At 38.7% G+C, this 15,016-nt stretch overlaps 1 protein-coding gene across 4 annotated transcripts in view; it reads left to right on the top strand.

The window, feature by feature from the left end:
• The window catches only part of rasgrf1 (Ras protein specific guanine nucleotide releasing factor 1), a 243,423-nt gene that overhangs the window by 49,175 nt on the left and 179,232 nt on the right, over nucleotides 1-15,016 (top strand). For 2 of the 4 annotated variants that reach the window (XM_026932720.3, XM_034305503.2), the window contains exons 2-3: nucleotides 4,252-4,358; nucleotides 7,337-7,484. The exons of 1 other annotated variant lie outside the window; for it this stretch is intronic. In XM_026932720.3, the coding sequence (XP_026788521.1) occupies nucleotides 4,252-4,358; nucleotides 7,337-7,484 (255 nt within the window). Of the gene's footprint in view, nucleotides 1-4,251; nucleotides 4,359-7,336; nucleotides 7,485-15,016 lie in introns of those variants that run through there. One more of the 4 variants, XM_026932721.3, reaches the window with a different exon arrangement.

Here is a 15,016-nt window from a genome sequence, read left to right as displayed (position 1 = left end):
GTGCATTACGCCACCCGGTACCATCATCTGGGGCTGACGAAGGCACAGTTCCTGGGGTACTGAATCGGCCGGAGCATTAACTACATTTAACTACATCCTAGGTTTGCATTAACACCACACAGGATACCATGATACACTGGTGTTTTATGACCAGTGTAAGAATCGGGTTATAGATTCTCACGGTTTCCTCAGGAACAAAAGTGGATATAACTCAGCCAGACTCGAAGAGATAATGCTGTCCCTCATTTATTTCAGTAGGTTACTATATACTCACATAGGGTTGACAGATTATTCCGTTGTCAATGAATGAAAGATAAATATTACACTTATAATACACTGTATTGCCAAAAGTTTTGGGACACCCCTCCAAATCATTGAATTCAGGTGTTCCAATCACTTCCATGGCCACATGTTTATAAAATCAAAGCCCCTAGGCATGCAGACTGCTTCTACATTTATGAAAGAATGGGTCGCTCTCAGGAGCTCAGTGAATTCAAGCGTGGTACCGTGATAGGTTGCCACCTGTGCAATAAGTCCAGTCCATTTCCTCACTACTAAATATTCCACGGTCAACTGTTAGTGGTATTATAACAAAGTAGAAGCAATTGGGAACAACAGCAACTCAGCCACGAAGTGGTAGGCCACGTAAATGTACAGAGTGGGGTCAGTACATGCTGAGGCGCACAGTGTGCAGAAGTTGCCAATAGTTACAGACCTCCAAACTTCGTGTGGCCTTCAGATTAGCTCAAGAACAGTGCGTAGAAAGCTTCATGGAATGGGTTTCCATGGCCGAGCAGCTGCATCCAAGCCTTACATCACCAAGTGCAATGCAAAGCATCGGATGAAGTGGTGTAAAGCACACCGCCACTGGACTCTAGAGCAGTGGAGACGTGTTCTCTGGAGTGACGAATCACGCTTCTCTGTCTGGCAATCCGATGGACGAGTCTGGGTTTGGCGGTTGCCAGGAGAACGGTACTTGCCGGACTGTATTGTGCCTAGTGTAAAGTTGGGTGGAGGGGGGATTATGTTGTGGGGTTGTTTTTCAGGGGTTGGGCTTGGCCCCTTAGTTCCAGTGAAAGGAACTCTTAATGCTTCAGCATACCAAGACATTTTGGACAACTTTGCTCCCAACTTTGTGGGAACAGTTTGGGGATGGCCCCTTCCTGTTCCAACATGCATGCGGACCAGTGCACAAAGCAAGGTCCATAAAGACATGGATGACCGAGTTTGGTGTGGAGGAACTTGACTGGCCTGCACAGAGTCCTGACCTCAACCCGATAGAACACTTTTATGAATTAGAGTGGAGACTTTCGAGCCAGGCCTTCTTGTCCAACAGTGCCTGACCTCACAAATGCGCTCCAACTCCATATTAAACCCTACAGATTAAGAATGGGATATCATTAAAGTTCATGTGCATGTAAAGGCAGACATCCCAAAACTTTTGGCAATATAGTGTATATAGCAGTGGTACAACACATCCACACACACGGCAAGGTGCACGAGGGAGAGAGAGAGAGAGCACACATGATGTCATCATCGGGCGATCATTACACCAGGTATAATTAACTAGATTAATTAAAGATAGTCAAATAGGGAATAGCCTCAATATTCTAATGCCTTTTCTAAGCTTCGGGCTATGCAGGTAGAGAATCTGCTCTGGATCCTAAGCTAAAATAGTTATTATTGATTAGTACATATTGTTACATAACTTGGCTAAGATCTAGAGATAAGGGGGGGCCTGTAACATTTTACTGTCCAATAGTGGATGAGAGTAGGCAACCAGCAACCAAAAAGATTATACACATACACACCAGAAGAATGTGCCTCAATGCATTTAATGTGCATATAGAGCCAGTCATTTAATGCCATGGTCTTTCAACAGAAAAGAAAGTACATGACACAATACATAAAACAGTAAACAGTCTTGAACTAAAACAAACAGAGGCTGGTTTATGGATGGCGCTAAAGGAAAAAACAAAGCAAACCAAAAACAAGCTTTCATAAAGTTAAGCATTATTTATCTAACTGAAGTCAAAAGGAACAGAAAAAGAGTCTAACTACTCTAAACTTGCCTGACAATTAACAGAAACTACAATGGCTGGCACTCGCCCCTGTCTAGACAAAGGGATGTTCCTGCATGGTGAAATCTGTAGGCGTACCCCTACTTCCCTGTTCAGACCTCAAAAACCAAAGAAGCTGCTGGAAGTAGCAGTGCTTGTTTAGGCACTTTTTAACAATAATTTACACAAGTAGAGTATTTATAAACACTGGCGGGTGCAACAGCGATTCCTTAGTAACAGGGAATAACTGTTCACACAGGTATGTTTGAACAATATAAAGCACATTACAGCTTTTTATAGTATTTCACAACAACATTTAGGCTTATGGAATAGTCACATTTAGGCTTACGGAATGGGACGGGGGGATTTGAATACTTTCCAGAGGCACTGTGTATTTCAATAACTAACTTTCTAATATCTCACATAATCTGTTTTGATTGCAGCATAGTTGGATACTTTTGCTTACTTCACATTGCTGGAAATGTTCTATTTAAGTGATGTTTATATTCAACACTATCTAGTCAGGACGTTGTCCCATGAACCAGTGTGCCTTCTATACCTTGTAGTTCCCAATCATATGCAGAATTATTTAGCTTATGGCAGCTTAACGAAAAAGGTGAGATTTTACACAGGCTTTCATAGATTTGTCATTTAATTTACACGCTCTGGTCTGATGACATAGCTTGTTAAATAAGAAAGCTGAAGTAAAAAAAAACAAACAAACAACAACAGATGTTTCATCTACCCAGAGTCCACATCTGCCCAGAGGCAAAGCAGCCCTACAAAACAAAGTGTTATATCTTCAAGTCGATGTCTTATTTATAGTAATAAACTACTCACAATTGGTTAAGCATTAAAAGGTGGTTGTTGTCTTTATTCATTCATGGTAGTTGCTTATCTGGACCTATGTAAGCAAGGAATTTTATGTAGCTAGCCTTCAGTTTAGTTACATACCCCTGGTCTAGGATATTGCTTTTGGCTACATTTCTCCGTTTGTTCATAAACGATTGCTCGCGTGAAGTTTCCAGTCAAACTCTCTTTCCAGCCCAGTGTTCCAGTCAAATTTGGCCAATTTATTATTTTCCTCTATCATAACTATCGTAACAGTTTTCACGGAATTTTCTGCAGTTTGCTCTAAGTTTCTTCATTCATGCTCAGGTCTAAGTGGCCATAGAAAATGAATGGGCCAGGCTATGAGAAGAGGTAAGAAGATGCAGAACAGTAATTTTCTCTCTCTCTCTCTCTCTCTCACTCACACAAACACACACACTTTTGCAGGTGGAAAAAACAAATCTATACGTGGTATTTTTTTTTCCCTTGCTAGTTTAAGATTAGTCTGCAGCCCCCAAGATCTTATTTTAAAGAAGATAATCAAAATTAAATCTAATCAGTTTCCACAAACATAGGATATGGCAAACAAAGGGACTGTGTAAGTGCAGAAAGAAACATTACTATTTTAAGTTATATCACCCGGCAACTGTGGTTACAATTTTGACCCCAGATCTGTGCCCCATTGTGACTCTGTATTGTCATTCATGTGCATGAACACACACATGCAAACTGATGGGACTGACTGAATTTGCAAATTAACTATTGATTTTATTCATTTGCCTCATAATGTAAATGAATATGTGGAGTATGCAAAACAAGTAAAGCTTTGTTGTTTGGTCATAGTTTGGCAGTTTTCCTTTTATGTTGAAACCTGATTAAATTTGTAATGTTTAAAACACCTTGGCTATACTTTGACATATCATTCTAGCCTACCAGTATTTAATCACTCAGCAAGGTTTTTTTCTGGTCTACAGTTCCCCAAACAAAATATAAATAGTTCTTATTCTGCTCAAAAACAAGTATTATTATTGCATGAAAGTGAGGTATATTAACTTAAATTGCAAAAAGGAATGTAAATCTTGTGATAATTACTAGGAATGGGGTGGCCTAAAAAGTGTAATGCAACAATAGATGATAAAAATATAAGCGGACTAGCCAATTTTGACCACGTACACCAAGGATGGAAGACTGCCTCAAGGACAACATAAAGGTTAATTAGAAAGAAGAAAGAATCCATGTTTATGATTTTTTTTTAGTTTATTACCATAAATTGTAAACAAAACAATTAGTTCATACTACTGAAAATAAGACTTTTATCAGACTGATGAGCTGCTAAAACTTGCTTTTTTGTACATTTCAGTATTATTTCACAATCAGCTTCAACCATGAAAATCAGAAAGCTCTTGAGCTTCGCACTGAAGATGTGAAGGACTGCGATGAGTGGGTAGCAGCAATAACACATGCCAGGTAGGCTGATTCCACCATCAGAAACACTTTAACACTGCTCCTGGTAATCTATGCTTTAGTTTAGATCTGACAGAATCTAGGGTTAACATTCAGATTCTCCTGAGGACCACAATGGCTGGGTCAAGTATGTGTAGATATGTTTGAAGTAGCATTTTCTAATTACCATTATTTGAATTTGAGCAAAGTCCAGAAATTGTGTCATAAAGATCTGTAACTAGTAATCTAAGATTGTTTTATTAGCTTGCTTAATTTTTTTTCATGGAAGAACTTTGAGTTAATGATCACCATGTTCATTGTGCACTAATCAAAACACAGCATTGTCTTAAGGACAAAATGATTTTGGGTTTAGTGGACATACACTATATGGCCAAAAGAATGTTGACACCTGACCATCACACCCATATATGCTCGTTGAACATCCCATTCCAGATTTATTCCCCCTTTGCTGTTATAATAAGCTCCACTCGTCTGGGAAGCTTTTCCACTAGATTTTGGAGCATGGTTGTGAGCTTTTGTGTTCATTCAGCTACACGAGTTAGTGACATTAGTCATGGTCGACATTAGCGAGGTCAGGCACTAATGTTGGGATGTCGAGGAGACCAGTCGGTGTTCCAGTTCATCCTAAAGGTGTTCAGTGGGGTTGAGGTCAGGGCTCTGTGCAGGACACTGGAGTTCTTCCACTTCAAACCTTAACACACCATCATGGAGCTCGCTTTGTGCACAGGGGCATTGTCATGCTGGAGCAGGTTTGGGCCTCTTAGTTCCAGTGAAGGGAAATTGTAATGCTACAGCATACAAAGACATTCTATACAACTGTGTGCTTCCAACTTTGTGGGGAAGAACCACATATGTGTGTGATGGTCATGTGTCCACATACTTTTGGCCGTATAGTGTATTTATAATTAGCTTCAATGTTCTATTAAGTATTATTTTTAGTGCCTGGCTTATTTTGGTTTTGTCAACGTATTCACCTGATGAGGGTAGCTCAGCAATGCATAATGCACAAATCACAGTTCAGATAATGCAGTTTATATGTGGCCATGCTTAATCATTGCTTAATATTTCATGAATAATAGGACACTGCAATGATTCTTCAGTTTATATTAGATAATACATTCATGTCCATAAGTATTTGGACAGCTTTATTTCAAGGGGTTTAACAAAAATATTGCATTAACCATTTAGGAATTTCAGACATTTTTTACAGATTCTCTCCATTTTCACAGGCTCAAAAGTAATTGGACAATTGACTGATATGCAGTTTCTTGGCCAGTTGTGGCCTGTTTCCTTGTTATTCCATGACAAATTAAGGAGATAAAAGGTCTGAAGTTGATTCCAAGCATTAAATTTGCATTTGGTAGCTGTTAATGGGAACTCTCAATATGCGGTCCAAAGAGGTGTCAGTGCAAGTGAAGGAGGCCATCATTAAAAACAAAACAGACCTATCAGAGAGAGAGCAGAAAATTTAGAATTGGCCAAATCAACAATTTGGTACATACCTAAAGAGAAGGAAAGACCTCAACCCAATTGAGCATGATTTTCACTTAATGAAGACAAAACTACAGGCAGAAAGACCCACAAACAAGCAGCAACTGAAGGCAGCTGCAGTAAAGGCCTGACAAATCATCTCACGGGAGGAAACTCAGCATTTGGTGATGTCCATGGGTTCCAGATTTCAGGCAGTCTTTGACTGCATAGGAATTGCCTCCAAGTATTAAAAATAATCATAATATTTATGATTGTTAGTTTGTCCAATTACTTTTGAGTCTGTGAAAATGGTGGAACTCTGCAAAAAATGGCTGGAATTCCTAAACGGTTAATGCAATATTTTTGTTAAACCACTTGAATTAAAGCTGAAAGTCAATATCTCTTCATTTCAAATCCATTGTGGTGGTGTACAGAGGTAAAATTATGAAAATTGTGTCACTGTCCAAAAAGTTATGGACCTGACTGTATGCGTGATGTATGCAGTTTTATTTCATGTTATTTTTTGCATTCTTCAGACAAAATCTGTGTTATTTTCTAACAGATCCATAGGCATAACATAAGTATAGGTATCAGCAATTTTGTTGCATTGTTTTAATTTAATTGTTTTCTGTAATGTTTCCTCTACATGGGTTTTAGATCTCACATGGAAACAATCCACATGTCATTACTTGCATACACTTCCTGGAGTGCTTCACTTGTTGACACCTTGTGATTATGTAACAAAGTAGATGCAGTTTGTAGGTTTTGGGAGCATTACTGTGCATGCAGATTGCATCTCATCTAATGAGAGTAACTCTCTTGCAAACAGCTGTTATAAGGCTTCCATACCTTTGTGACATTTTCACCAACTGTATATATGATGATTCATGAGTTTTTTGCTGTGTTATTTAGTTTGAATTTAAAATATTTTGTTGTGATTGGTTTCTTTTCTCATTTTTTCAACTGTAAATTTAAGTTTGAATATTTGTTAATTTTTAGATTTTTGTGTTTAACAAATATGTTTATGATGTTTCAGCTGACCAGCCCCTGTATTGAATAATGCTAGTTAATTAGGTACTAATTCCTGCAGATTTAGTGTCTTACTTCACTGCAGTATGATTTACTGATTGTACTAAATGTCCACTTGATATGTATTAATTATTTTCCTCTGAGTATGTGAAGGTTCTTTTAAACGCAGGAGCAGCGTGTATAGAATGGTTATATGGTTGTTCAGAAGAGACCTCCACATGATTGTATGAAACATCTACACAGACTCTGGGCTTCATTCTCAAATATGAACTAGAATACTTACACTATTTATTTCTAGAGTAGCACAAAGCAGTTTTATGTGATTTTGGGTGCTGGGGAAAAAAAAAACATTGTCCCAACATTTCTGAAAATGATGAATTCACAATAGGTCCAGAAAACCTGTGTAGCGTTATGATTATGAGTAATGATGGTCCCATAATATGATATAGTTGATTGTATGATATTTTTGTTTGCACATTCAGCTACAGAAACCTGGCCACAGAGCATGAGACTTTAATGCAGAAGTATCTCCATCTGCTCCAAATCGTGGAGACCGAGAAAACAGTTGCTAAGCAACTTCGACAACAGATAGAGGATGGGGAGATTGAAATTGAACGCTTAAAGTCTGAGGTAAGGTTCATTTGAAGTGCAATAAGAGGTAATGGTCATGCAATGGTAAAAAAAAAATAATAATTTCCTTGACAAGACACAACTACTTTTTTGTACTTCTCTAAAGCAACATATTTCACTGATATTCTTAGTAACTGAGTGGGTCTTTCTTAGATAAAGAAGCATTTGCATCTTTCTGCATCTTTATTAAAGCATTTACCTCTTAGAACCATCCAGGCAAACTCCTGTTTGCATCTTTTCTTGAAAAAAAAAATCCCTCCAATAGATCTGTGGTCTTTACTGTGTCCCTTATCAACCAGATCAAATAATCACTTTACTTTAAAGTGCAAATGTGGTGCTCTGCATGGAATGGCTTGCTGAATATTCATGAACTCGTGTGCATGTTGCATCTCTGTACTGAAACATGCTGATTAACCCTTTCAGTTAGTCAGTAAATGAGAACTTTCTGACTACTTTTGGCAGAGAGGTGGGAAGGTGTTTTACAGTGGGGTTGCTGGCATTTTAAGCAGCACACTTGGATGATAGTCAAATAATTTTTCTTTTAACTAAGAATGTGTGTTGACTCCAATAATTATACCACACCATGGTTCAATTCTCGAATCAGAAAGTGTTGAATAATTTTCTGTAGTAGCATTGAATATCTACAACTGTAGTGTAAATGAGAGTTTTATATTAATATGCTCATTCTAATATGTTATCACACATAATTGTATAGAATGTCTTTGTATGCTGTACCAATTTCTCTTCATTGTAACTAAGGGATCTAACTGAAATATGTTCCAGCATGTCAGTGTCCCTGTGCACAAAGTGAGGTCCAGAAAGACATGGATTGCCTAGGTTGGTGTGGAAAAACTCAAGTGGCCTGCACAAAGCCTTGACCTCAGCGATGCTGAACACTTTAGAGATAAACTGTAATGTCAACTGTCCTCACCTTGCATCATTGCCTGAGCTCACTAATGCTGTTTTGGCTGAATGGGGAAATCCCCACAGCCTCGTTCCAAAATCTATTGTAAAGCCTTCCCAGAAGAGTGGAGGTTATTATAACAGCAAAGGGGAGAGTAAATCTGGAATGGGATATACAGTGGCACCTCTGAAGGGCTCGAATATATTAGGCAGCAAGCAAACAGTCAATCCTCAAAGTTGATGTGTTAGAAGCAGGAAAAATGGGCAAGCATAAGGATCTGAGTGACTTTAACAAGGGCCAAATTGTGATGGTAGACGACTGGGTCAGAGCATCTTCAAAACAGCAGGTCTTGTGGGGTGTTCCCAGTATGCAATTTTTAGTACCTACCAAAAGTGGTCCAAGGAAGGACAACCGGTGAGCCAGTGACAGGGTCATGGGCGCCCAAGGCCCACTGATGCACATGGGGAGTGAAGGCTAGCCCAATCTTTGGTCCAATCCCACAAATGAGCTACTGTAACACAGATTGCTGAAAACGTTAATGCTGGCTATAATAGAAAGGTGTCAGAACACACAGTGCATAGCAGCTTGCTGTGTATGGGGCTTTGTAGCTGCAGACTGGTCAGAGTGTCCATTGGTGAGCAGTGTCCACTGCCGAAAGTGTCTACAGTGTGCACAACTGGACCATGGAGCAATGGAAGAAGGTGGCCTGGGCTGATGAATCACCTCCAAATTTCCCAGATCTCAATCCAATCAGGAATCTGTTGGATGTGCTGGACAAACAAGTCCCATCCATAGAGGCCCCACCTCATAACTTACAGAACATAAAGGATCTGCTGCTAGTATCTTGGTGCCAGATACCACAGCACACCTTCAGGGGTCTTGTGGACTTCATGCCTTGTCGAGGTAGAGCTGTTTTGGCAGCACAAGGGGAACCTACACAATATTAGAGAGGTGGTTTTAATGTTATGACTGATCAGGCTATCACTTGCAGTATGTTATAGCAGCTATATACATTTGAGTTTAAATATCAAAAGTTTAAAGTGCCAAAAGTTTAAATATCAAGGCAGTCAAACTCAATCTTTTTTGTTATATTAATTATGGTATCTACTTTATTTTCATAAGATGTCATTTCAAGATAATAGCTAAGAGACAGATTTATTTCAGCTTTACTATATCAGATTTTCAAAGGACAAAATTTACATAATTTTTTTTAGTATTTGGTGGCATTTCTTGTTAATTTTTAGTTGCTTCTCCCAGTACTTTGCTGGAAATTTTGCTTATTTCTCTTGACAGAACTGGTATAACTGAGTCAGGTTTGAGGGCCTCCTTGCACAGACATGATTCAATTCAGTCCACAAATTTTCTCTGGGATTTAGGTAAGTGCTTTGTGATGGCCACTCCAGTATTTTTATTTTTTGTATTTAAGCCATTTTGTGATATGCTTGGAGGTATGCTGAGGATCATTGTCCTGCTGGAACTAGTTACGACCAAGTTTTTACTTTCTGGCTGATGTTTTGAGGTGTTGATTCAGTATTTCTAGACAATCCTCCTTCTTCATGATGCCATTTATTTTCTAAAGTGCACCAGACCCGTTTCCCACAGCCTTCACAGTTGAGATGGTGTTCTTCATATTAAAAGCTTCACTCTTTTTTCCTCCATACATTTTGCTGATCATTATGGCCAAACAGTTAAATTTTTGTTTCTTCTGACCAGAGAACATTCCTCCAAAAACCTGGTGATTACATGCAAACTTCAGTCTGGCTTTTTGTGTCAGTCTTACAGTATCCTTGTGTTAAAGTCTTTCAGGCAATGGCAATGTAGGACTTAATGGTACATACTTTAGTACCTGATGTCTCTAGCTTCTTCATCAGTTCCTTCCTTTGTTGTTGTCGTGGGGGTTCAGTATAACCTTTTGGACAAAGTCTGTTTATCCCTATGTATGGTCCCAAGATTTATATATTTGCATACAGTTGTTTATACAGATGCTTGTGGTACCTTCAGCTGTTTAGTAATTGCTCCTGAGGAGTAACTGGACCTGTGGAATTCCACAGTTTTTTTCTGAGGTCTTCTCTGAGTTGCTTGGATTTTCCCATGGTATCAAGGGCGAAAATGCACTGGCTCTAAATGTAGGCCCTTTTACAGCCACAGGTGCACTCCGAGTTAACTCCTAATTATGTCAATGGGTGAATCATTAGCTTTTAAAAGTAATTACATCAATTTCTGGAATATTCCAGACTGTTTAAAGAGACGCTTAGCTTGTTGTATGTAAACATTTGACCCACTGAAATTCTGATATAGTGAATTAAAGCTGAAATAAATCTGTATCTAATCAATTGTTTTAAAATTACCTCTGATATAAACAAAGTAGATGCCCTAGTTGATTTGGCAAAAGAAAAGTATGGTGAAATGTGTGGAGTTGTGAAAAACTGAGATTAATTATCTTTAGCCTTGGTGTATGTAACTGTAATGTATGTAACTTTTGACCTCTGCTGTACTGTTGTTCCTTCACCACCCTCTCTTTTTTCTTTCTCTTGAAGTTAATAAGGCAAAAAAAAAACGCATCGTCATTTTACAGAGAATCCGGAAAAAATAAGCTTCTCTGTCCTGAAGATTCAAGGCTTGCAAATGTTCCATAGCATTAAATGTAACTATGCTCAGTTAAAAAGTGTCATGTGTTGTCAATTAATAAATTAAAAATTGTAATCATTGACAAATCGCAGTAGTATAAAAGGGGTGCTCTATCTCTGACATACAAACTCAAAAACTACTGAAAATTTAGCCCATTTTTTAATTTTTTTTTATTTATATATGATAATGTTAGCAGTTGCACCTCGGTCTAACAAATGTAACACAGGATATACTGTATAGATATACTAATTCCAGTTTCATAAATAATGAACTAAACTAGCTATCTCATTTTTTTTCCCTGCCATTTTAAATGTGCGCTGCGTGGTAAACAATAGTGCAACACTTTGCACTCGCTATAGCTGGCATGGACTTTCAATTTCCACATTTTATAAAATTAATCATGTTTATGTTCATTCTACACTTGATGCCTTCTTAGCAAGCAAAGGGTTCTTAGGCACAATTAATCTTTGTCTGTTCAAGTACTGCAGGTATAAAAATATAAAAGTATAAAAGAAAAAAAATACCAGTAAAATTTTAAGATAAGTTCTTGCAAATAACATCAATGTAAAAGACAATTAGTGTGGAACAATAAGGAGACTGTTAACATTCTATTCTAATTCCAAGTAAAAAATTAGGCAACAATGTTAACAGTTAGGTGACAGAGTTATGCAGACAGTGTTATGTGAATAATAAGTTAGAGTTTAACAGTTTACAAGTTTACCTGTTACAAGTTATCTCCATCTGCTCTAAATCGTGGAGACGGAGAAAACAGTTGCTAAGCAACTTCGTCAACAAATAGGGGAGATTGAAATGGGGAGATTGAAATTGGATGCTTAAAATCTGAGGTAACGTTCATTTGAAGTGCAATAAGAGGTAATGGTCATGCAATGATAAACAAGTTACAAGTTACAGTTTTCTGGTAGTGACTGTGGTGAAGAGTGCATGACAGTGCAAAAATGCAGCAACACCCTTGTCTAGTCTCAGTACTCCAGCTCATTGCGACAACAGAAAGAGGTGTTTGATGGCAACTGCGAGGAATGACTTTGGTATGGTGTTCTGCGGAGCACCTTGGTTATCTCAGAGTCCTGCTGAAGGTGCTTCTGTACTGTTATAGTGTGCTATGTACTGGGGAAGAGCCATTGTCAGACAGACAAGGTTGTAAAAAGTATATTTTCATCTGTCTTTTTTTCATTTGCCAGTTGAACAAATCATTCTCCTGATGACTATGCTATCATATCCAGTGAACGAAGAGCCATTGCCACTTTAATCACTGTATATTGAAATGCACGAGTGAAAAGCAAATCAAAACAGTCTATTAATGGTATACAGTAACAGTAAATAACTATCTACATTATTCATACTTTGCTGGCTAGGTAGTTTATTTAAGCTGCAGTTGCTAATGAAAACAATGGCAATAAGTGAAGTGAAGTGACTTGTGGCCAAGTATGGTAACCCATACTCAGAATTTGTGCTCTGCATTTAACCCATCCAAGTGCACACACACAGTAGTGAACACACACACACACCGTGAACACACACCCGGAGCAGTGGGCAGCCTTTTTTGCTGCGGCGCCCGGGGAGCAGTTGGGGGTTTGGTGCCTTGCTCAAGGGTCTCACCTCAGTCGTGGTATTGAGGGTGGGAGAGAGCGCTGTAGAACAGTAGAAGACAACATTGGGTTCCACTCCTGTGAGCCAAGAACAGGAATCTGAGGTTGTAATGGGCACAGGCTCACCCAAACTGGACAGTTAAAGATTAGAAAAAAAATAGTCTGGTCTTTTTCCAGTCTTCAGCTGTCCAGTGTTGGTGAGTCTGTGCCCATGATAGCCTCTGATTCTTGTTCTTGGCTGGCAGGAGTGGAACCTGGAACCAGGTGTTGTAACCCATCCACCTCAAGGTTCGATGTGTTGTGCATTCTGAGGTGCTTTTCTGTTCACAGTTCTGTAAACAGTGCTTAGATGAGTTAATATAGACTTTGGTCTCCTCATCATTATTATCATAGCCAGTGAACTAATATTCCAGCTGTGGGGTGGAAAAAACAGAGTTCCATCTGTTTTGCCAACAGAGGGCAACAAAAAAGCCACACAAGGACATGCCATTGCTGCCAACAAACAGACAAAATGAACCTCACTCCCTGAAAATGTAAGGCCTGTCATGTGCCTCTCTGTCTGATTGTGGACAGAAATTGTTTTGAGGAGTGGCACAGATTAAAAAAATCTACCTACCTATTACCTTGTACATAGTTTGATTTTATCTTTTTTTTGTGCCTATTTGTTTCTTTTCTTTTTTCCCTGGTTCTTTCTAAATCTCCCAAGCCCCCAACCCCCAAGCTAGCATGGCTCCGATTGTTTATTCTCAGACTGGGCCATACTCCTCCCAAAGAGATGAGCCAGGTGGAAGGGCGATGCCTGCCCACAGGAATCCTCATTAGCATGTTGGGGTGATCAGTGTTGGACCTGAAAGAGAAATGTAGGAACCAACTACAGACTCTTGCACTGATGTCTTTAGTCTTGCTTATCCATTGGAGAGTAGCATAATTGGTAAATAGGATAAAGGATCTACCAGTTAAACAGTATATCAATTCTTCGACAAGCCACTTAATGAGTAGAGGTTCCCTTTCAGTAGTGGCATGTAGTTGTTCAGCAGGGGTCCCCTTTCAGTTGATAAATGTTACTGAGTGTTACTCACCTTCAGAGTCCTTTGGGATGGCTGCACTGAGTCCTGTGTCTGAGTTGGATGAAGGTGCATTCTACAGTTCCCTCTGAAAGTACTGGAATGGCAAGGCCAATTCTTTTGTTTTTGCTGTACACCAAAGACATTTGGGTTTGAGATCAAAAGCTGAATATGAGACTAGAGATCAGAATGTCAACTTTCATTTCCTGACATTTACACCTATATGTGTTAAACAACTTAGAACTTGGCACCTTTGATGGCACACTATCCAGTGTTTAGGTGAAAAAAATATTGAAATTGGTAGTCTTAAAGTAAATAACACTTAATATTTAGTTGCATATCCCTTGCTTCCAATAACTGCATCAAGCCAGCAACCCACTGACATGATTAAACTTCTTTTGTGGTGGTTTGCCAGGCTTGTACTGCAGCTTCTTTCAGTTGTTGTTTCTCCCCTCTGGCCCCTGCTTAATTGGTTTAAGGTCTGGTGATTGACTTGGATATTTTAAAACCTTTGAAGTTTTTCCCCTGAAGTCGTTTGTTGTATTGGTGGTGAGTTTTGGGTTATTGGCTCGCTACATAATGAAGTTCCTCCCAATTAGATTGGATGCATTTCTCTGTAAATTGGCAGAGAGAATGTTTCTGTAGACTTTTTCAAACAATATATTTATTGGGAACACACATCAATGTAAAACACAGTAAAATATTAAATATAATAATTTTGTTCTACAAGATGTATTGTTTTTTTTTATAAGAACAAATAAAGATAAAAACAGGAACAGGAACGTCATACCCTCTGCCCCACCACCCCATGTACAAGACCCAAAATAAAGGAATAAAAAAAATATAAAAATAAGTGATAGATAGATAGATAGATACTGACAAGGTGACATAGAATAAGAAATAGGGAAAAAGAAAAAGATGGACTATGGTACATTTGTGCTTTCTCCACCCTGATGCTCAAAGGTCAAGTGTTAACAAAGGGCGACAAAAAGTCCCATCTTTTGTGAAACTGTGTAGTAGAATCTGAGCTTGTAATGAATTTTCTCTAAATGAAGAAAAGAAAGAAGATCCTTAAGCCATGATGAACTGCAATGTGGGAAAGGGCTTTTCCAATGCAATAAAATTGTTCTATGGGATATTAGAGACACAACAGCCAAGGGATCTGCAGTTGTATTGGTGAGACCAGTTATATTTACAGATATACTAAATAAAGCTAACAGCAGGCTGGGTTTCAAGGCTCAAGGGCTATAGACATGTCGTCAAAAAAACAGGACCAGTAACCAGTGGATTCATAGATGAATGGATTATGTGCAGGAAGAGGTGGAGTTT

Source organism: Pangasianodon hypophthalmus, chromosome 6 (genome assembly GCF_027358585.1).
Source record: "Pangasianodon hypophthalmus isolate fPanHyp1 chromosome 6, fPanHyp1.pri, whole genome shotgun sequence".
NCBI lineage: Eukaryota > Metazoa > Chordata > Actinopteri > Siluriformes > Pangasiidae > Pangasianodon > Pangasianodon hypophthalmus.
This window is presented reverse-complemented; position numbering and strand designations above follow the sequence as displayed.